We start from the raw sequence: 24298 nt of genomic DNA, 5'->3' as shown, positions 1-24298 counted from the left end.
AGAGATGTCTGCCTTCTCTCGATTATAGTGGAACTAGATGGCACTCGGTTTGTGGTGCTCAAAGCAGCAAAAAAATACATTTGAAAAACTCAACAGCAATGTCTCTTTCTAGAAATCATGACCTGGTTACACAAGATAATCCACAGACCTTGTTGTGAGCAGTTTCATGTAGGAACTATTTTCTTTCTACCGAGCTACACCCACCAACTGTATCACTACAAAGAAGGAAGCGTTAATCTACTGCTAGCTCACCTAGCCATACTGAAGCATGAGCCTCTTGTCCATGAGCATATGCACACAAAAAGAGGAGTACCTTGGCAGATAGCACCCACCCTCTCTTCAGCTACTTTGAGGTCTTGAGCTCCAGGAGGTGCTACAGAGTCCCTCTGGCGATCAAAAATGTATTTAAGAAATCCTTCATCCCAAGTGCCTCAGTATTCTTAACTCAACAACGTGACTGATGAATTTTAAACTACAGACAGACAATGACATGATTTAATGATTTAATGTGTTAAGTGTTTTGTAATAACTTTGTGTGTTTGTTTTACTGACTGTTCGTCTGTTTTTTACAATGTTGTCTTTTGTGTTTAGGTGAGCCAATGACAAAGTTCCACCCATGGTGGACAATAAAAATATATTCTATTCTGTTCTTCCCTCTGTGTGGTGAAACATTCGGTTGATGTAGTTCGATATAGAGAAAATAGCTCCTACATGAAACTGCTCACAACAAGGTCTGTGGATTATCTTGGGTCATGATTTCTGGAAAGAGACATTGCTGTTGAGTGTTTTTTAGCACCAGTGTTCAGTGTTTTTGAGCACCACAAGCTGAGTGCCATCTAGTTCCATTATATTTGAGAGAAGGCCGACAACTCTACGGCCGACATCTCCACCAATCTCACACCAAAATAATCTATACAAATAACCAGCACTACAGGTAAGAGGAAAAATACATATTTAAGATTTGGGGCGAACTGTCCCTTTAAGTACAGGCTTCAACATTACTACAGTTTCTGAACATGATAAGTACGTTTGTTCTTCTGGGAAGCACAAAAATAGCAATCCAAATTACAGACAGAGACAGAGACATCAAAACAGAAGAAAAGAAATACATCTCCATTCCTGTCTTCAATTTGCACATAAAATAACTTAGTAAAGAACTAAAAACAAGTTTCAGAAAATGCTTTAATAAAGAAGGAAAGCTATCACACTAACAAGCAACCATGAAATGGCACCTATATCAGAGCTGCTAGTGCTTTATTAATTAAATGTATCCTTGGGTTGAATTTATATGCCTAAAAGAAATTAGTCACTGTGAAAACACAACGTGCTTTACAAAATATAATACATAAATAAATATTCAAGAAATACTAATATTTAAAACATGGCAAAGGGATATTTTTTTAAAAAGACAAATAAAAGTGATTCATCAAACAAAATGAACGGTAGAGAAATGATTCTTAACTACAGTGGAACAACAGGGCAGACTCCTTAGAGGAGGACTCGCTCTGCATGTAGATATACAGTTACAAAAACAACAATTCCTTTTTTCTGGTACACAAAAGTGGACAAGGTCCAAAACCTGATCACATTTTATGGTTGAAACTTGTTTATTTATCATCAATAATGTTTGTAGTTTGATGTGGCAACCAAATTTGACCAATATAAGCAACAGGGTCTCAGGAGGATATTCCATGTCTGCCAATCCTATACATTCCACCTTTTAAAGGAAGACTGGTTCATGTTCTATTTTGCCTACATTTAATAAAATTCCTTTTTAAAAAGTAAATATTTTTATTGAAAACATAACTACACTCACCCGAGAGTCTCTTTGGTGCGGAGGAAGTCAAAGCAGGGTTCCTCCATGTGCATCTGAAAGAAGACAACAACTTAGTCCAACTTGGAGGGATGACACAATAAAAATGCAAACTGATACAGAAAAATAAACGTACCACCAACAGTTCCATCAGTGTGTGTTCCCTCAAGAGCTTGGGGCCAGACTAGATAAAACAAAGAGAGAAAGAAAACAGTGTGCAGTAAATAAAAAGAATTATATTGGAATATATTTGAATAAGAATATTGTAGATATCCTCCTGAGACCTCAGCATCTGTTTGGTACACGTTTTTAATGTCTCTGAGCTGTTTGGGATCAGTAGAACTTGATAAGTATAACTTAACGTTGTCTTTGGACAGGAAGTAGTTTTAGAAATGAAAGATGTCTGAATGTTGTTGTGCAAAAATAAATTACAAATAATGCAACAAATGTTAAAGTCTTGTGATTTGCTCATTTTGTAAATCTGGATGCATTGTCCTTATTTCATACTCAAAGCAAGGAATGTCCTTCTGTCTGTATAGACAGTGTGTCACACCTAATTGGTCCAAACATCCTCAAACGAGACAACAATAAAGTCCCGATGTCCTAAGACGAGTACTTCCTAATTAACAGTGTCATAGCTTGTTACTGATGCTAAAATTGGTCAAATTTGTTGCCATATCAAACTACAAACACTATTAATCATACATAAACTTAATTTCAACCATAAAATGTGATCAAGTTTTGGATCTTGGCCACTTTTGCGTCGGGATCGGCTGCAGACTGACTTGGCAGAGGTGGCTGCCATCTTGTTTTAATGAGGACAACAGGTCTGAGTTAAGCAGAGTGAAGTATAAGGTGCAGGACACCCAAAATGTGATGTCCTCATATGAGAACGAAGGGTCTCAGGAGGATATGAAAGATGCTGATGTTGGTTGTACCTGGTAGTAAACAGTGACCTCAGAGTTGGCGTCTCCCTTATTGAGTGTTTTGACCTTACAGATGTGGTGCTTAAGAGGGAGCTCAACGACTCTGAACATCACCGGCACCTCTGCTGGCAGCTTGGAGAACTGCAACTTTCTGCCAGAGGAAAAACAAAAGATGACAAAACAGGAGAATTAAAGAAAAAGAGAACAAAATAGGTAAATAGGTGAGGAAAGGAAGCAAGGAGGAAGGTAGTTTGAAAGGAGGGCATAAAGGAAAAAGCACCAGTGAAGAAGATGAAAGGGGAATCATGGAGTGAACAACTACAGCTAATGCAAATTATTGTGCACGGCGGCAACAAATCCATTTGATTGTATAGTATTGGTGTTCTCATTAGAGAGTGCATTCAGTGTAATAGCTGACTTACTCTATGACATACTGCAGGAACTGCTCTGACTCCTGTGGAGAAAACACAATAAAGGATAATGAACAGGTAGAAGCAAGAGAGTGAGAAGAGGAGAGCAGCAGAGACACGAGAATGTCAAGTACACTGAGAATCAATTGATGCAAGTGCAGACATGAACATTAACCCATTCATCAGATATAATCAGTTAATTTTATTGTTAATTAAACGTCATGTCTGCATGCCGCCTGCCGTCGACTCACAGAGCTGCTGAAGTTGCCCTGCACCAGTCCTTCTGCGTACAGCTCAGCCCTGAATTTACGGCTGAAGTCCATGAGTTCATCGCTGGTCAGACCAGCTGTCAGAGCCTGACACTTCTCCACCATGGACCAGCGGGAGTGCTCCAAGATCAGCAAACGCACATCCCTGAGAAAGAGGAGAGGGAGGAGGGAGGGAGATACACAGAGAGGTGAAAGGAGGACAACAAGAGCAGGAGGTTTTTCCCTTTCAGGGCTGTCACACATTTCACCACTAGAAGGCATCATAGACTTGAAGATGAGTCCGACAGCAAGCTGGAAATGTCAGGAGACAGAAGGTAAACAACTCACTTGCCGAGTTTCTCGGGTTTAATGAGGATGTTGAAGTACGTTTTCTTGAGCTGCTCTGTGAACATGCTGAAGACATCAGGGGAGGCAGAGAAATCAGCCAGGTGGTCAATGATCAGGTGGAACAGCAGCTGAGGAGAGACACGGAGAGACAGACAGACAGACAGGATGAAGAATCACTATCATTAACATGCATGATGACAAACACATTTATGTGTGCATGCCGTCTGTCTGTTAAAAAGTAGCTTCAAAATTAAGCCGCAGGAGTAATTGTGTATAAATCATTTCAGGAGTAGTTTGACATTTTTGGAAATATGCTCAGCGCTTTCCTGCCAAGACTTAAATGAGGAGACTGATGCGGGTCTGAAGACACAGAGTGGTATCAATCTTCTCACTGAACTCTCAGAGAGGAAGCAAATAAGTGTATTTCCAAAAATGTGGAACCCTTCCTTTAATGATTTATTGATCCCTGTAAAGCCAATAATAAGACCAACTATTTGGTTGCCAGGGTGTGACAAATATCACCCAAAATGTCCAATATTTCTTATTAAGGGCAAATTATGATGGTCTGTGTCTATTATGATGATTTATAAAGCTTTAAAGCTACAGTAGGTAACTTCTATAACTTTGTCATATGTAATGAAGCTGTCACTACATCCTGACAGCAGGACATGAGACAGATAATCTGTGAAAAAAATCATATTCCTCCTCGTCATGCGGCCTGTAATGGCATTTGCAAAATCCACCACTGCTAAAGAAAAACAACCAATCAGAGCTGAGGAGTCTCTAACACAGCTGTCAATCATGTCAATCACTGGTCGTGCACCAACTGTCAAACTAGACAGCGCTGATCAAATATGAATCAAGATTTCGTTACTACGTTGCCTATTTGTCACCTTAAATGTTTTCAGAAACATATTTTAGTGTACCGTTTAGCTATACAATGAGAAAGTGCTTTGTTTCAGCACAACTTTTTCCAATATGATGATCAGGTCACGAAGTTATTGATGCTGGCTCTGTTCTGTTCCCAGGGGTCGTTGCTCTCTCTGCCTCAGGCTTTCCTCATTTACACGTGGAAGGGCAGAGAGGTGTGCTCTCTCTCTTCTGCCTTAAGGCTTTCCACATAAGTGCATGGAAGGACAGGGAGGTTTGCTCTCGCTGCCTCAGGCTTTCCTCATTTACACGTGGAAGGGCAGGGAGGTGTGCTCTCTCTGCCTCAGGCTTTCCTCATTTACACATGGAAGGGCAGGGAGGTGTGCTCTCTCTCTTCTGCCTTAAGGCTTTCCACATAAGTGCATGGAAGGGCAGGGAGGTGTGCTCTCTCTCTTCTGCCTTAAGGCTTTCCACATAAGTGCATGGAAGGGCAGAGAGGTGTGCTCTCTCTCTTCTGCCTTAAGGCTTTCCACATAAGTGCATGGAAGGGCAGGGAGGAGTGCTCTCTCTGCCATAAGGCTTTTCACGAGGCGCATGGAAGGGCAGGGAGGTGTACCCTATCCGCCGTAGGCCTTCCATGTAGACACGTGGAAGAGGCTTTCTGCATAGACCAAGGAAAAGCAGAGAGATCCCAGAACAGAGCCATACCGCCAAATATAATACTGCAAATGGAAATAAAGTTTTCTTTGACTTAACTGGTCCTGACAGAAATGAAAAAGTCAGTCTTGCTGGTGGGCTGTGCTTTGTTTCATTTTGGCTGTTTCCAACATGGTGGCCCAGTTACAAACTTTCTCATTTTACAGCTTGACAGTACACTAAAATTTGTCTCTGAAAACATCTGAGGTGACAAATGGGCAATGTAGACACAGAAACTTGATTCATACTTGATCAGCACTACCTAGTTTGATAGTTTGACCCAGAGACCGTATATAGATGGGCGACATGTCAGCTCCACAAAAGTGAAGCCGAAACATCTCCCCCTGGTGGCTGGTTGCAGTATAGGTCATAAATCCTACCCCCTCCATGTGGGCAGACTGGACATGGGGCAAACTAAAAGATCAAAGTACATGTCAAATAATTTTTCCCCCGAAATGGTTTCTGTCACTTTAGGTAGTACTTCTAACACCGCTGTTTGTTTTTCTGATCAGGTGTAGTTGGTTATTTAATGTAAAAAAAAAATGGGGTTTGACATCATAAATAACAGCTGTGTGAACAATGGTGCTGCTCACGATTGGTCAGATGGCGGGAACTTGATACTGTAGCGATCCACGTATCCAGGATATTGTGGCTTTTTTCAACACATTCTCACTCCGACCTCGTCACATATTGGCGTTTGGTCATGGACTTTTCACATTCAAATAGGACGTGCAAGGTACCCTGGGTGTGTTGGTTGTTGACGCTCTGCGATGCTATGTCAAGTTCTGCCTGTTACATGCATTGTCTTCTTTCTAGATACACTTCCGTTTTCACAGGAAATTTAATGTTTACATACAGTCTCTTTCAAAATAAACACACTACAGCAGTACAACAACTCTAACTGACGTTTTTTTTCCTTAAACAACAAAAACATGTGGTTGGGTTTAGGAAAAAAGAACAGGGTTTGGCTTTAGAATCTTACGGAACATGAACACCGCTCTCCTGGGTGAAATCGTTGTTTGTTGGACTCATCCACCCCCTTCGCTGCTTTGACTTTCGTTCTTGTCTTGCCACATTTCCCCCTGATGCCACCGGACGCCATTCAACTATAATGGCGACCAACTGTGTATCATGCCGATGTTGAAGGACAGCTTTTTTCATCTGTGCCTAATGCCGCAAGTCACTTCGGAGTGAGACTGTCTTGCTTTTTGACCACCTTTATATACAGTCATTTTGACCGCAGTATATGAGCAGTGATTGACATGATTGACAGCTGCTTTAGAGACTCCTTGGCTCTCATTGGTTGCTTTCTTTTAGCCGCAATGGATTCCTAAAAATGCCCTGAGGAGCACTACGAGGAATGTGCTTTCATACATAGATTATCTGTCTCCTGTACTGATGTCAGATGACAAAACTTTTTAATAATTTAGTAAAAGTTTCCAACTGTAGCTTTAATGAATGATTTATTACCATTGATTACCATTGACATATATAGCTCATACCTCATTAGGAAATGGTATCAAACACCTACTTTAGCTATCTGAAATAAATCATATACAAGTAACCAACAATCACACAGGAAGAAAAGTCTGTATGGGCTATGAGCAAATGAGAAAATAAGGATTTATCTTATACATAGTGAGTTATCTGGTGCATACAAGAGTATGTACTACTGTGAAACAGTATATTTATTGCATAATGTAAGGTGAAACTGAGACTGTTATTAATCAGTGTGTGGTTTAATGCATGTAATCGTATCTGTTTCTGTTTGTGTGCGGGGGTTCTCGAGAGGCATTCACTCACAGGCAGTTTGTGGTTAAATCCTTTAACCTTGATGACCAGGCCGTGTTCACCGGCCACCAGTTTATACTCCAGCTGGGCCACTTCGGCTTCATAGGCCGGCTCAGCGAGGTTGTGGCCGAGGATGTTGACCAGCAGGTCAAACAAGACAATGCTGGAGGAAAGGGCAGACGGGGGTAAAGGTGGACAGAGTGAGAAAAGATAGAGAGGATGTTAGGGAATAAGAAGTAAAGAAAAAAGAGAGGGCAGAGAAATAAAGCAAGGAAGGGAATGGTAGAGGAGAGGAGGTAAGAAGGTTGAGATGCAGGGGAAGGAGGGGGATGGGAGTGAGAGGTAGGGATGGAGGAAGGAGTGAAAAAGGATTAAAGCAAGGTAAAAGAAGAAGCAGCAGAAGAAGGGAAGGACAGGAGATGAGGTAATAGGGAAGTATAAAGGAGGATTGAAGCAATGAAAAGGCCAAGAAGATATATTTGGAGGAGGAGAGAGAACAAACAATGGCAGAAAAGAAAGAGATGTTAATTAGTGCTACAGCTAACAAAACAAACACTATTTTCACAGGGCCATATTTGAGCCTGAACTTACTTCTTAGCAGATTGCTGGATTACAGGAGAGATTAGATGAAATCTGATGTAGGCTGCAGCAGGAAAAAAGGACAAACGAGTGTCAACACCTCTCTAATGATATCAAAAGTCTTTGTGGAAACATCTCTGGGTGCTAAATGATGCACAAGGCACAGGCAAACACACATTTTACCTTTAGGGATTTTGAATTTGTTGTCCTTCCTGTACCACAGGCAGCCCCTGTCGCTGTCGGCTATCCGGACAGGAAACTCAGTGTCTGGGCAGTCAGACGGCTTCAGGGTGAAGTCAGTGGCTGAACAAATGCACATAAAGAATAAAACATCATAATTCCACTCGGTGCAATCTCATAAATAATGTGTGAGTTTCAGCAAATCAATATGTCCAGTTTGGGATAAACATGCAGCTGGTTGTAAAAAAACTCCCCCCCCTCCCAATAAATGATTCAGTAACCCTTGGGCCAATAAGTGAAGACGCATCATTCTTCCACATTTTTATCAGAATTGGCAATGTGCTGCTGTGGCCGTCCAAAATTTATAAGCACAATGCCAAAAACGCGTCGCCCCTGAAAGCTTGGTCAGGACTGGACCAGAGGTGTCTTGTTGGGAGTTAAAATCTTGACCTTTAATTAATGTACTCCATTTATCCCAATCAATGCCATCTGCAGAGGCTGCTGGATTTGCATGACATGTCAGAGTGATGGTGAAGGATTTGTGGCGTTTTAAAGTTGGACATGGTGAACTATGACTCCTGCACATCAATCTATTGAGCACGAACATGCATCCTTACCAAGGTTTGAACACAGTGTTGTCTAAGCCCCATTCAGACAGGATTAATATAATACAGGTTTTGTTCCGGACGGGATTTTAGCCACTGGCACATTACAGGAGCTGGTTCTGTGATAAGCAATGATACACTACACAGCAGGAAAACCATGTCACCTTCATCTCTGGTGATTATTATTTCAAAAGGGGGTGTGCGCCAATTTTACACATCAAAGTCTGTTTACAGGTCTTGGGGAGTACTACTGCATACGTGGAAAGAAGTTGTATAAAGCCTTGTGTGGCTCCTGAGGGAGCTGCGTTAAGTCTGATAAACTGCCTCAAGAGATGACGAGTTCAAAATGGAAAAAAACCTAAATGTGTCTGGTAAGAATATTGATGCTCACAGTGCGGCCCGTGGGCCAGTGGCGGCCCTCAGAAACATTTTATGCGGCCTCTGAACATGACATGAAATGCATGTTTATATTTTAATCATTTACAGTCCATTCAAATACTGTCATTTTTAATAGCTTGCATTTAATACACTACCAGGAGACTGCATCGCACTGCGCCACCTCAAGACCGTGCCCTAACAGCAATTGCATGACTATCTCGCTGCATCACGTTACATTGGACGCTCTCTGTCCACACTGAATCCATTACGTATGAAACTCTACTACGTCATGTTAATAAACCACTCACCTATCAGCTTTGTGCGACATAATCACCAGGGCTTTAAGTGTTAAAGCATTCATTGGGATGCGATTAAGGTCTGAACATAACACGTTAATAATCACGTTAATTATGTGCTGCTACTCTCGCCACCACCGGGCTTCAGACACTATAGACGGCTAAGGTTTAAAGCCAGAGTAACGATACTGCTATCATATGAAACTAAAAGATCTAAGGAATCCATGTTATGCTAGCTTCTCAGGAAGGATGCTAAATAACGCTCCAAATTTGGGACAAAATTTGATGAGGGAAAAGAGCATGGCCATTTTCACAGAGTCCCTTGACCTCTCAACTCAAGATATCTGAATAATAGTATTCACAAATCTCACCTTTACCAATATGTCCACTTTATGTTAGTCCCAGTCAGTTTTGGGCACATAGTTTTTGCCGGCAATGTTTCTTATGTATTTATGACTAGAAAAATAAATTACGGTGCTGAGCTGCATCTTAAATTATTTGTCAGGTTTCCAGCTTTCAAATAATAGAAACCACTTCTATGTGGCTTATACTGTTGACCTGCTATCTCCCCAAAAAGATCCCCCCCCCCCCCCCCCTCCAAAAAAGGACAAAAATGGATCTACAGTATGTTGGTCTCAGTGTGTTAATTGCGTGCTGCTGTTTTGTCTCTTGGAACAGCACAGTTGTACTGTACTAGTGCAGCACTGATTTTAAAGGAATCAATCTAAAAGTCAAGACAATAAAGGATACTTCTTTGCACTCATTTGATTCCCAATCAAAACACTCTGATAAGAATCGCTAGATTTCAAAACACACCTTAGAAATGCAAATTTATGACATTTTAAACCTGCGATAAAAAAGCGCAATCAATTGCGATAGGAATAAGGAATAAGTCTTGTTCATGATCATCTTATTGAACTCATTTCAGATATGACTTATCAATTGGAAACCCCTCAGTCGACTGAGATTCTTCGAGTAAAGCAGTCTTTTTTTTTGTTTTGTCAGTGTAGTTCTGGGGACATTGCTCCCGAGATGTGACTGCAGAGTGAGCGCTCCCCACTTTCACGCTGCCTTTCTGTACAGGCAGCTGCACACCCAGAGCCAGGTGGGTCTAAGTGAAATGGAGGCAGCTGGGGGAAGAGAGGCTTTGCCTGGTCAGGCTCCAAGATAACGTTATCCTCTGCCTTTTGCAGAGAAGTTGTCGTGAATTTACAGCTCACAGCAACTTAGTACAATATAGTCTCTGGCTTTTGTTTGATATCTAAGTTGTCGTTAGCATAGGTGGTCTGCACTAGCTTGTAGCGTATAAACCGTGAATTCTCCGCCACACTAAACGTCCCGTCGAACCCTGTTCAAATTCAAACTTCCGGGGGGGGAAAGGAACAAACAGTCAAAAATTCAAGCTGAACAGCCAAATCCAATTCGACTGACATAATTCTGAGACAGTTACAGTACTCGTTTATTCACCCACCAATGAACTTGTTTTCAGCAGGAAGTGTGAGCTCACTGTTGAGCTCCAGGTTTCCTGTCCACTGCTCCATCCACTCCTGCCGAATGTCTGTGTGAAGAGCATACATCTATCAGCTCACAAGAAATATTTGCAGTTCAGATTCATGTTTGGAATCGAGTGACCTGAAGACGTCATTCCGACGAAAATGAAATATTGGTTTTGTACTTTTTTTCCTTTTTTTTTTTTTTTTTAATGCTATTCCAACACTATTGTTCGCCTGCTAAAAGACAGAGATAAATGCTGACATTTCTGCTGCCGGCTGGCTGCATTGTATATCAGGCTGAATATCACCACACAAGGGGAAAAAGACAATGTATTCACTGAATGCCTGTATTGTGGGAAGGAGCTGTTACACTGACAGTAAACAAACACACACACAGACACACACACACACACACCGAGAAACACACCTTCCACGCTGTATTGAGTGCCAAACCACTTCTCCCTGAGGGGACACTGGCCCTCATGTTCTGGTGACAACAGCATCAGGTTGGCTTTCTCAGGGGTGAGGAGGGACAAAGCTCCGCTGATCACCTACACACACACACACGCACACACATACACACACACACGCAAGAAAATAAAGTTTCAGCAAAGGGGGAGAGTTGTTGTTTTTTCCTGGGTCTCAATTACTTGTTTATGTGAAAACAATTTTGGCTGTCAATCACAATAAGAGGCAGCAAAACAGAACATAAGTTACTGTCATCACAGAAAATATGCAAAGACACAATTAGACTGTAACGTTTGATGCAAAACAACACCCACCAATCAAAGACAGCACCAACAACTCTAGAAAAATATATTTCTGGCACATAAAAGGTGCTGGCTATAAAAATCATTAACATATCAGACGGGAGAAAATGTCTATATTTTCCCACTTTTGAGTGACCCGTTTCATTAACATCTTTCTCTAAAAAAAGGAAATATAGGATTTTAGAATAAAACGTTGAACTGGTTCACTCCCCGAACTACTGAACTACTTACTTCTGGGCTGAACTCAAACATCAACTGATCTCCTGTCAGGAAGTCTTCTTTAGGGAACAGCTGCATGTTCTCACAAATGTCCTCCACGTACTCTATAGGGTCAATCTGACAAAGAGGAAATCATTCTCACCGGTGGAAAAAACAACAACACACAAAACAAAAAAAAGCATCAAATACAGCAGCACATAAATATCTGAATTCTTACTTGCTCCTGATAGTGAAACTCGTTGGCTTCAATCTTCTGAATCTCTTCATATATTCTGAATGCACGAACAAACAGACTGAAATATTACCTTTATGCATCACAGACGGGAGCTCAGATGTCACAACATCAGAGCTCCTTAAAACAGATTAGGGAACATAACAAAAGCAAAAAATGCTATAAATTTATAAATGAGAAAACAAACAAATGCACCCAGCTCATAAACCTGTCCAGTATAATGCAGTATTAACTAGCTCCTGCGCTACAACACACCCAAAAGACAAAATATTGAAGTTCTCTTTGAGTATAAGGGTTGTTTTCTTTTTACAAGTACGTCTCTGTTGTGTTTAATGAGACTGTGTGTGTGTGTGTGTGTGTGTGTGTGTGTGTGTGAGTGAGTGAGAGTGCCTTTGCTGGGGTCCGAGTGTCTGCAGCATCTTCAGGTACTGGAACACCAGGTGGGTCACCTGTGAAAGACACACACAAATTAGATGTCATAACTTTAAAGGGGACCTATCGCTTTTCCTTATCTTCTGTCGCGACCAAAAGGGCTGCCCTCTAATGGTTGACCAGAAGGGTCATTAGTCGGCAGATTTCATTGGTCGCTTAGTCTCAGAAAAAAAAAGTGAAACTCTATTAGGAGCTGCACCTTGTCAAAATAAATCAAAACCTATATGACTGGAGCATTTGGGAATTTAATTTGAAAGGACAGACACAGGAAGAGGCCACGCTCAGCAGCCAGACAGGAGTCACGTAACAAACCAATTACAGCCAACAGATATCTTTCCCTGCTTCTGTAAATATTCAGTCTGATAAATATGGAAAAGTTGATCATGTTAGTGCAGGGCTACCCAGAGCTTTACATCTGTCCCACGGACGATAGGCCTACACAACGCCACGCTCTTGAAAGCTGGCACAAAAAAGGCACAAGAGTAGCACCCAGCGCCCGACCTCGTGTTTTCCAGGTGGTTAAAGAAGCAGCATGTGTAGGGCCCCTAATTTCCAGGGCTGGTAACTGCGGTTATTCCACAGGCTAGTTAATAACATGTCGGGCAGGAAATCCAAAGTGTGGGATCATTTTGAGAAGGTGAAGGATGAACCCAAGGTGATATGTAAACTCATCTTCATTGGTCGACTACAAACATGACGTATCATCTGAAACATGGAAGTAGCTACATGCCCATTAGCCCACAGCGTCATTAACAGGCGGCTCGCTCAGTGTGTGACGTGCACTTGTAGATAAAATATAGGCCTATATTAATGAAGGTTCATTAGTATGGTTTTGTATTTCTCTGTAATGTAGCACAGTGTTAACAATGTTACTGATACTATTCTTTCTCACACCTTCAACTCAAACCATTGTGTTGCCCCGCCCAAAATGTATAATTCAATAATTAAATTAACATCGTAAACATGCGGGCGACTAGTCGACTAATGGCCATGAATGACGACGACTGGTCGACGAGGAAAAGTCTTAGTCAGGGGGCAGCTCTAGAGGCTAAAGTTTCAAATAAGGAGTTTAATATATGTAAAAAATAATCCCTGTGAGGCTTCAGAGCGTTCTAAATATACTGTTTATATTTTTTTCTATCTTTGCAACAAGACGACATTTGCTCGTGACCTATTTCTTTATATGGTCATCTGCCCCAGGCGCACTACTGCATGTGTTTACATCCTATATGCTGCAACATGTAACTACACGCAAATGTCAGGGAAATATGTAATGTTGGTTGCTGATGTTTATTTCTCCATGATATTGGATTATTTTCCTGCTGGAACATGTCCGGTTGTGTTTGCAAACTTATATTGGTGATTTTTCATGGTACAGAGTGCCGCTACTCTCTGTTACAGTCACTCCTCGGCTGTAGTGACAATGCAGGGAGCACATGTGAGACGTCTGCCTTCAGTGTCGTTGCATCCTGCGCCCCTGATGCATTCAAATCTGAAAGGTAAATGCACTCTCAGTGCATACTCTATTATTTTCCCAGATAATGTGACATTGTGAAGCACATATCTATTTAAAAACAGCGGCTTCACATGACTTTACTTATTTCAAAAGTATTTCTCATGTCACAGAAACCACTGAGCATGAAACGGGTGTTTGGGATGTTATTGTCACACTGTCAGTGATGTGTCGGTGTTTTTGTTCCGGTGCTCTGCACAGACACCTGCCCGCCCGTCACATTTGCCATCACACAGAAGATTTAGAGTCCCACAGGCTCGATTGAACAGGTTGAGGAACTCATTTGTTCCTCAGTCTGTCAACCTACTAAATCAGAGTGTGGCTTCTAAGAAGCCTGGGTCAAACACTGAGTGTAATGGGTAACGGGTGAAATGCTGCACTGCAGCCTCTTTGTGTAATGTCTGTGGTGATTAGCAGCTTTTGTGTATGATTTTGTTGTTTGGTTAAATGCTCTTTGTATTTTTGTATTTATGTGAAACAACTGACATCCTGGGACACTTTTTTTTTTGACGATAAAGCGAAATTAGTCAATCAGTCAATCAATCACCCGCCTGTCTGCTCGTATTCCCAGCTCTCTGAAGCTCCGTGTGCCGCCATTTCCTGGAAAAGGTAACAGGGCAGCACAGAAGTCACCGAGAATCACAAGCAGACCATTACCTTATATTTTTAGGTTCATAAAATATACCTGAACTAGTCCATACCCATTGAGTGCACAGTTGCCCACGTACGGTTTCACATGGTGTGTGTTTGGGATACAGGTCATAGAAAATTGCAGATCAAATAGTCAACTGGACCTATTAACAAGAGCAATGTATTCAGACAGAGTTTTTGTGAATTTGATAGTCTGATTGCTTTATTGAAAGTACAGCAGTACCATTGCCAATAGTGGGATAGTTAGTGGGCTAAAATTGTACATTAGTAGTTGAGGTAGCACGTTGAAAGGCAGATAGTTAAAGTCATTGCCTTATAGAAGCTCAGTTTTAGTAAGTTTTCCAACTTTTGCCAAGAGGGAACTTTAGATATTGGTCCCTAGATTATGTTCACCCAGTTTCATGCAGATCAAACTTCCTAGGAAGAGATTGATTTGAAGTGTTTTTCAAAAAAATTCAAAATGGCGGAAAATCTATATAACCGGAAGTTATGGGTTCTTGAGGCAAATTTGTTCCTCATGAAGAGAGGCATCTCTGTGCAAAGTTTCTACGACATACGGGGCATGAGATATGCCCATTCAAAGTTTGCAATTTCAATCGTTTGCCATAGCGCCCTCCCCTTTGGCCAATTGATGTAATATTGCTTCATTCACATCCTCCCATGACCCTCTACCACTGTGCCAAATTTCACATGGATTGACCGAGTCAGTGAGGAGAAAAATGTGGAACACACAGACAGAGTTTTCGTCATTATATAGTAAGATTCACCAATGTAGGATCTTACTACAGATGATGAAAGTAAATTTTCATTTAGAAATTAAAGTCCCAGAGTCTGGAGGGCGAGTGGAGAGGCACAGAATCCAACTTGCTTAAAGTCCAGTGTAAAGTTTCCACAGTCAGTGATGATTTGTGGTGCCATGTCATCTGCTAGTTGGTCCACTGTGTTTTATCAAGTCCAAAGTCAACGCAGCCGCCGAGCTCTTAGAGCACTTCATGATTCTGTCTGCTGACAAGCTTTATGGAGATGCTGATTTCCTTTTCCAGCAGGACTTGGCACCTGCCCACAGTGCCAAAACTACCAGTTACTGATTTGCTGGCCATGGTATTACTGCACTCGATTGGCCAGCCAACTCGCCTGACCTGAACCCCATAAAGAATCTATGGCGTACTGTCAAGAGGAAGATGAGAGGCACCAGACCCAACAATACAGACAAGCTGAAGATCGCTAGTGAAGCAACCTGGGCTTCCATAACACCTCAGCAATGCCACAGGCTGATGGCCTCCATGCCACGCCGCATTGATGCAGCAATTTGTGCAAAAGGAGCCTCGACCAAGTATTGAGTGCATTAATGAACATACTTTTCAGAAGGTCGACATTTCTGTATTATAAATTATTTTTTTGATTGGTCTTATGTCATATTCTAATATTCTGAGATACTGGATTTTCTATTTTCATGAGCTGTAAGCCATAATCATTGAAACTGGAAAAAAAAAGACTACAAATATTTCACTTTATATTTAATGAATCTAGAATGTATAAAAGTTTCACTTTTTTTAATAAAAATGAATGGGAAAAATATACTTTTCCATGATATTGTAATGTTTTTAGATACACCTGTATATTCAGATACATATACACAACCATAATTACAACCACAAGTTTAACACTACAGTTGGTCAGTTAACACACATTTTACTGGGAACCCACTCAAATGCCCACCTGTGCGTCCCGGGGACTCGCTGCACTAAACCTGTCAACATCACTGTGCCTTATTCTGGTAGAGATCTATTCATTTTAACCCAAACCATGATTTTTTTTCCTAAACCTAACTAAGAGAAGGCCTTTTAGCAGATAGCCCTGAAGGCAAACTTCTTCCAACAGCGTGCAGAGACACCGAGATCAAGGAGGTTAAAAAGAGAAGTCACAGCGTCGTATCGTTGGGGTACAACACACGCACAGTAAAATCTGTTCTGCACATGCCAAAAGCCTCAATAGCTGCTGCACTATCATAGAGCATGGGATGTTTGATTCGCTTCACTGAGGCGTCCACAGTCGGCCTTGAGTCCGAATATATTTTATATAGAAAGGTAAAGATACGGGTGAGAATTACATTCTGCAATAACTGAAAGATTCTTAGCAGCGCACCCAAAGAGCACCCGAGGGGACACTATCCCTTCATTTCTAGCGCCGTCTGCTGTAGCCCTCCAACATCACAGCTCCAGTTACACTGCACATCTGTAAGGCCCCATATCTCCAGTGGGGTCAGAGAGCATGTCTCAGCCTTCATTTTATAGCCTTGACCGGACATCATCGATAAACCCAGACGGCTCACTTGAGATTCATTTCCTGAATCTGTTAATGTTGGTTTCACTACTGCCCCGCCCCTTTAGGAGACTGGCAGTGGTCCTTGGTCTAATTCCTTTGGCCCAATGAATTATTTTTCCACAGCTAGAGCTACTGCTGGAGGCAGCAAAACATCTTTCATTTTTTAGTTACAGTATATTAATATATGTAAACCTCTCCACTATATGAACAGTGGTTACATGAGCCTCAAAACCAGCCACAACTCAGCGCCCTGAGCAGAGTGACCGTCCTCTATTGACCAGTCAACAGACTGCAGTGTTCACAGCTCCACCTTTTAGTACCAGATCTGTGTGCTAGGTACCCCAACAGAGGGGGGGCCAAAAATGGGAACTGTACAGAACGGTTCCACTGGTACCATCCACAACTTTTCACAGTGGAAACGGGAAAAATGTGTATTCGAAATGAACTGAACCGTACTGTTTGGTGGAAACAGGGCTATAGTCACCTAAGTTAATACTGGACCCAGATAAGCCAAATATTTTCAGAATAGTTAACACTAAAATGACATTTTTCAGAGAGACGAATCAGGAGACAAATAATTTTGTTCAAGACATGTCTCTGTCTCAGCAACACGCTCTCCCAAGATCTGGCAACAAAGTCTCTTCTCCGTTAGTACTGAACCATTGGTCTAGTTTCACTGCAGTGCTGCTGATGTCGCCTTTTAACTGGATAAACAGAAATTGAATTGATATTTTTGATCTGAAATTGATATCAGATATTAGGATAAAAACAAGCGACAAAACAAGAAGCAAAGATTAAATTTGTACTGTACATATTGTTGTATTATATATTGGTTAGCATTGTCGCCTCACAGCACAGGTTCCTGGTGCAAACCCAGGGTGGGGGAGCCCTTCTTTGTGGAGTTTGCATGATCACCCTGTGTCAGTGTGGGTTCTCTCTGGGTACTCCAGCTTCCTCCCACAGTCCAAAGACATGTAGGTTAACTGGTGACTCTAAATTGTCCGTAGGTGTGAACGTGAGCGTGAATGGTTGTCTGTCTCTATGTGTCAGCCCTGTGATAGTCTGGTGACCTGTCCAGGGTGTACCCTGCCTCTCGCCCAATGTCAGCTGGGATAGGCTCCAGCCCCCTCTCCTTTCCTTCATCCACACAACATTTACAACACTTCAAAATGAAGTGGAGGGATGTGAGGGAAGAGGAGACCACACCCACTAAGGAGACCAGCAGTGTATACCATTTCATACCACTGGTGCAGCTTGTAATGTGTTATCTTTTGTTATATAGCACCTTTGCCTTGACCCAGATGCGTAAGAACCCGACACGCAGACCAATCAGAGCTGATTAGGCTTTTCCGGAGAGGGGCTTAAAGAGACAGGCGCTAAAACAGAGCGTTTCAGGCAGAGGGTGAACACAGGTATCGCAGCACAGACAGTATGAGGAATATGAAGTGTTTTTATGAACATTGAAGCATGTAAACATGTTCTAGTAGAATCCCTGAATACAAGCATGACCCTGAAAATGAGCATAATAGGTCCTGTTGGGAATAGAATGATTTTATGCATTTTACTATCAGTTGTGTTTCACTATATAAGTTTTAGATGTGTGAACAATGAGAATACTAAGATGATTTCAGCTGATCTGAATGTGTTTGCTTTGCAGAAGCGGAGAAGTACAGGAGAGGAAGAGACATGAAATCTGAGGAGCACATACCGCAATGCTTAGATAATTAGTTTCATATATGGTAAAAATAATAGAAAGTGATGTACAGATAGTAAGGTACAGCACGTGTAGGGAGTTGTGTTGTTCTCTTGTCTTTCAAAACAGGAACCACGCCCCCACTGTCAGCGGGAAGGAGTCAGATTAACACGAGGCAGGGGCGTGGTGTGGTGAAGGAGGAAGTGGAACTGCCAATGAGAAGAGGACAACGCCTTGCGTGCACAATGACACTCTGTTACGCTCAAATATACTGGGTCAGGGAAAGGACAGGAGGTCAGACTTCGTGAACTGACAGTCCCCTTCAATGTCCTTCCACTTTAATGAACCATAACCACGTTCAATTTGTCGGTATAATTACTACAAAATTCCTCTTTTCCTCCATTAATGATGAAGGTTAAGTGAAAGCTACTGTTAAGCTTTATAAACGTGAACATTCAAGCCGAGGCTGCCAGTTTTGATTTGATTACAGTCATTAGAACAAGCTACGACAATCATTTCAAAAAGGTGTCTCCATTTAAATACTAAATCGAAAGTAATGTGTGTCTTTATTCACCTTTATTCCCCTTTTAGAGATTCTAACATGTAAGTGAAAATGTCACCTCCGCCTTTGTGAATTAAGAGTAATAATTACTGACTGTGTACAACACTTCTCAGTCAGTTTGTCAGAGGAGAATACAGGAAGACATGCGTGCTGTAATAATTGCCACAGATGCAATGGGTGCATGTCACAGAGTGTGCAGTAGGAACTGTAATTGTAAAGACATGTGAGTGGTGTCAACCTTCTCCTCCAACTCTTGGCAGGAAAGCAAATCAAAACTATTCCTTTGGAGTGCTTCAGAAAATATTACTCAGAAATATTATTCAGTAAAGTAGCTCGCTGTGACCCAGACAACTGCAGGTTCACCCTCTCTGAATGAAAGAGTGGGTGATGAAGAGCTCTTGATCACAATAAACAGCATCCTCAAGGCTGCTGCAGCATTTATATAGTTATCAATGCAAGTTTGCTGATGGAAATGTTGGGGGGTTTTTTTTCATTAATTATTAGAAAACAGTACTCCTGTTGAACAATCGCCAACTGCCTCCCTGTTTTACGCATTGTCATAGCAACTAATAACACTGCTTCCCTGAAGTCCATGACAAACAAGACAAACAGGCCAGCTGGGTCCGTGCAGGGCACATCTAACGCACACGTCCACCAGTCTCTGCTGAATGGATGATGAATGATTCTCTGTGATCTGACAACAAATGACTTGGATGGTGCTTGTTTTTGCCCGACTTCCTCTGCTCAGGCCAGAGTCACAGAGTCTCCATGTATGCAGAGGATGAAAGAATAATGACCAGAAGAAGAGTTGGAAACAAAAAAGCGAAAGATTTTCTTTACCTCGTAGAAGTTTTGGAAACCTTCATCAGTGAGGGTGATGGAGATGGAGAAGATAGAGTAGGTGGTGTTTTGGTCAAAGCCGGTCTCACTGTTTCCTCCAAACAAAGCCAGGGCCCAGCACCTACACACACACACACACACACACACACACACACACACACACACACACACACAGAGTGACTTAATTTCTACAAAGCAAATAGCAACAAAATTAGCTGCTTAATCAGACCATCACGGAGAAAGAGAGAAATATTTTTAGAGCTGCCCCCTAATAGTCGACCAAACGTTAGCCGACCAGAAAGGTCATTAGTTGGCACGCTTTCATTGGTCGCTTAGTCACAGAAAAAAAACGAACAAACAACTGTGAAAATCTATTAGCATTAACATGTCGGGCAGGAAATCCAAAGTGTGGGATCATTTTGAGAAGGTGAAGGACGAACCCAAGGTGATATGTAAACTCATCTTCATTGGTCGACTACAAACATGACGTATCATATGAAACATGGAAGTAGCTACATGCCCATTAGTCCACAGCGTCATTAACAGGCGGCTCGCTCAGTGTGTGACGTGCACTTGTAGATAAAATATAGGCCTTTATTAATGAAGGTTCATTAGTACGGTTTTGTATTTCTCTGTAATGTAGCACAGTGTTAACAATGTTACTGATACTATTCTTTCTCACACCTTCAACTCAAACCATTGTGTTGCCCCGCACAAAATATATCATTTGATAATTAAATCAATATCGTAAACATGCGGGTGACTAGTCGACTCATGGCCCTGAATGATGACTATTGGTCGGCTAGGAAGATTCTTAGTCGGGAGCAGGTCTAAATATTTTGTAATTCATTCCCATGCATGCTGCTCAGAGTAACGGCAGTCCACAGCTCTCCCCCTGTCTCCTCTTACACAGTGCAGTAGGTGTTGGACAGGCAGGAGGAGAGGAGACACAGCACGCCATGGGAGTAGTGACAGTCTAAGGACGCTGTCTGGATTGGAAGCATGACAATGTGGTGCACTATAGAATAAGCAGCCATAGCTCTCATGCCGTTCAAATGTTTAGTTGAGGGTTTTTCGATTGGATGTAATTCAGCAAAGTTTTAATGTTACATTAATGCGCGATGATGTCACCATGGACTATGTAAATAAGCCTATGACATCATCTGGCTACTTTTAGTGACTTTTGGAGCTAGTGCTTGCTACTTTAATTGGTAGCACTGCTACTGCTAGCGGCTAACAGAGCTAACTGTTTTAACTCACTCATGTGTAGGGGTGGGCGATATGGCCCATAGTTAATGTCACGATATTTCAGGGTATTTTTGCGATAACAATATTCTTGACGATGTCACAAATGAGTAAAAAAAAAAAAAAAAGTATTATTAAGATAAGAACATAGAATTGCAGCAAAATAATATCACAAATGACACATTTAAACAGCTCCCAAATACAAAAAATGTCCCCTGGGATCTATATATATATAAATCAACAGGTGATTTCCTTCTTTTAGTAGAATCCTAAATGATTGAGTTGTTTTTTTCCACCTGGACCTTTATGCTCTGACATTTCTCCTCTAATCATCACGCTGTAACCTGTGACAGGCTGTTATGATACCACAACTATCACACATTCACATATATGTCGTTTTTTTGTCGATGTAGGTTTACATTACCAAAGGCTTTTGACAAAATCACTTGACGACACCGACTCCTGTGTAAGCATGGCGAGAGAGGAGAGGGAGAGACGCTGTGCTGCTGCCAGAGGAGCCGCTGAATGAGTTCCCTCTGAGCGGTAAGCTGCTTAAAGAGTCTGAGAAGTCCGGGGCTGTTCATAAAACATTCAGGACGCCATAGTTTATTCCACACTACTGAAGCTGGTCCTCTTTTTGGAACCACTGCAGAGTCGGTAATAATTTCCACATGAATTTTTCACCTGTATTATCCTGAACGAGATGATATAGCACACCTCTACTCACGTGCACCAACACGCACACACTGCCAAACTGTCCTCCACAGCAACTATCAGTGAAGCTTGCAGTACAGCGCACACACACGGGGAGCCTGACTTCCTTCTCTGCTCAGGACGCCATATCGCCACTATATCTGTACACAGCTGATCGTTGTTTGCTGCTATATTAACGCTTTGAATGTCAGTTTTACATCCTTTAATTAACACTGATTTTAAAAATGGTTTCACCGGTAAAGATTGACTCACTGTTATAAAGTGGAGACAGAATGCACATTGAGTGTTGAAATAAGTGAAGGAGAGTAAGAAGAAAATATGTCACTTTACGCCTCTTTATTGCAGACGATTTACAGACGCATTTGTTGTCCCTTTGGGGCAATCAGCGCTGCTTTAAAAATCCCAGAATAAAGAAACAACACACCATATCGTTCTAAAATGTATCACGCAGGAGCAGCCTCTCATTCATTTAAAAACATAAAAAGCAACTTTAAGAGATGTGAAATTTATTAGCACTGGGTGATTCATCCCATCATGTCTGCTTTTATCTGCATGAAGACATGTTCTATCTAGTGGTATGATGATGCACTTAACAGCAAAGGTTAGTTTGAAAAGTCTGCACTGCATTGCCAAACAAGTAGGAATGATGTTGGCAAGTTTTTATATCTGAAAGTTCTCAAACTGCACTGAAATGAAGTGACACCAGTGGAAGGAAAGATGCATGAGAAACACTGTGTATAGTGTGCTTTTTAAAATGGCCTGCAGTAATGTGGAGTACACATCTTTATTCTACAACCTCCGAAAACTCTGGCACAGCCCTTTAAACTTTAAGGCATCTGATCAGTGGTGTTCCCGACAGTGTGCATGATGGACACACATATAGACAGACCATTCCCCAATTTCACTGCGGGGGACAGTGATGGCGCGATTTCAAACCAGCCTCTCGGCCCTTGACGTCGTGATTGTCTGAACTCAATAAAAACAACCACTCCACTGCCTCGGCAGTTTGGTTCGGCTGGGAATTGAGACCGAGTACACTCAAATTTCACTGTTGTCATTTATCAGCAATTGAAAACAGCACACACAGTAAATAGGAATATTCTATCAAACGCTCCGAGTGTTGCTGATGGGAGAGGGACTATTGGATGGGCTCTTGGTATTGTGGGACTACAGAGGGTTTGTCGCATCACTTTGCCACTTAGCAACAAGAGGCTGAAATGCTCTTGTACAACCACATCCAGGGATGAGAATGTATGAATCACATCGTCAAGTGGGTTGGCAAAGTGTATAGTTTGAAGATTGGGCTCCGACACTCGGGCCTCGCTCGGAGCTGGAAAAAGCTCATGTATACCCAGTAAATTGAAGACCTTTTAATTGGGTTTTGGAGGGCCCTCAAATCAGAAAAACAAATAGACAGAGGCAATAACACTCACTTCTTCCTGAGCACTGAGAGGATGCTTCCTGTGCCTTCATGGCCAATCAGCCATGAGATGTAGTGGAGAGGCTTCACTCTGAAAAGAGGAGGGAAGAACATGAAAAGGAGAAACAAAAAACATTGATGCAATCCCTCTACAATCAGGGAAAAGGCATGGCATCTTTTGGCTGGTCTAATTCTATGTTTATATGAAGAGGCGCCACTCTGGAGGAAGGAGACAGGGACATGAGGAAAAAAAACAGAGAAACAAACACTGTTGATGCAACTTATTCCAAGTCAGGGGAAAGTGTGGTCTGTTGTTGGTCGTCTAGTTCTGCATGTATGCGCCCTGTACCATGAACTGTACATCTACTGCAATGTAAGTAGCTCACCTGTAGTGTTTCTCCTGAGGGGGGAGGGCCCAGGTGATATTCAAAGCATGAACTTTCCTCACAGGGACAACTGCAAACATACACATTGTTACAGAAAACACCATGACAGAAAGATAACTTCTGCCTACATATAGGCTAAAGGTGTTTGTAGCCACCTGGGTTCAATTCCATGCTGTGGCCCTTTGCTGCGTCATTCCCGCTCCCTTTACCCACTTTCCTGCACTATTATAGCTGCACTACAATAAAGTCAAAAAGCCCAAAAAAATAATCTTTAAAAAGGTGAGCACACATTTGCAGGTGCTGGGCAAACTGCCTGTCTCCAACAAGCCGAACAGCATCAGAGAAACACTGACTCTTTTATTCAGTGTTTTAACCAGTTTAAATCACTGGGTCCACTTGTTTTGGAGAGGCAGAGACCTCTGCGGATAATTTGGCTCCCAGTAAAAACCTCCTAAATGTTGGATCAAAAATAAGGTCAGCTCAGATCAGAGAGAAATGTGAGCACACATTAGCGGGTGCTGGGCTAGCAGCCTGTCTGCAATGGGCCGAACAGTGTAGAAATAACACCAATTTGTAACATGAAACTGCTTTAGTCCATGTTTTTACTAGTTTTAATCACCGTGTCGGTTTGTTTTGGATACAAAGAGACATCTGTGGATAATT

General features: G+C 41.9%; 1 protein-coding gene across 1 annotated transcript in view; it reads right to left on the bottom strand.

Moving 5' to 3' along the window:
• The window catches only part of LOC125900688 (nardilysin-like), a 47821-nt gene that overhangs the window by 5584 nt on the left and 17939 nt on the right, over window positions 1–24298 (bottom strand). The window contains exons 11-27 of the mRNA XM_049595851.1: window positions 23636–23705; window positions 23263–23340; window positions 19871–19991; window positions 12245–12303; window positions 11840–11894; window positions 11635–11739; window positions 11061–11184; window positions 10612–10698; window positions 7865–7984; window positions 7694–7745; window positions 7115–7265; window positions 3746–3873; window positions 3401–3563; window positions 3162–3193; window positions 2752–2890; window positions 1950–1997; window positions 1817–1869 (exon numbers count right to left, since the gene is read on the bottom strand). Of these exons, the coding sequence (XP_049451808.1) occupies window positions 1817–1869; window positions 1950–1997; window positions 2752–2890; window positions 3162–3193; window positions 3401–3563; window positions 3746–3873; window positions 7115–7265; window positions 7694–7745; window positions 7865–7984; window positions 10612–10698; window positions 11061–11184; window positions 11635–11739; window positions 11840–11894; window positions 12245–12303; window positions 19871–19991; window positions 23263–23340; window positions 23636–23705 (1585 nt within the window). The remainder of the gene's footprint in view (window positions 1–1816; window positions 1870–1949; window positions 1998–2751; window positions 2891–3161; window positions 3194–3400; window positions 3564–3745; window positions 3874–7114; window positions 7266–7693; window positions 7746–7864; window positions 7985–10611; window positions 10699–11060; window positions 11185–11634; window positions 11740–11839; window positions 11895–12244; window positions 12304–19870; window positions 19992–23262; window positions 23341–23635; window positions 23706–24298) is intronic.

The sequence above is a fragment of the Epinephelus fuscoguttatus genome, linkage group LG14, assembly GCF_011397635.1.
Source record: "Epinephelus fuscoguttatus linkage group LG14, E.fuscoguttatus.final_Chr_v1".
In the NCBI taxonomy this organism is placed as follows: domain Eukaryota; kingdom Metazoa; phylum Chordata; class Actinopteri; order Perciformes; family Serranidae; genus Epinephelus; species Epinephelus fuscoguttatus.
This window is presented reverse-complemented; position numbering and strand designations above follow the sequence as displayed.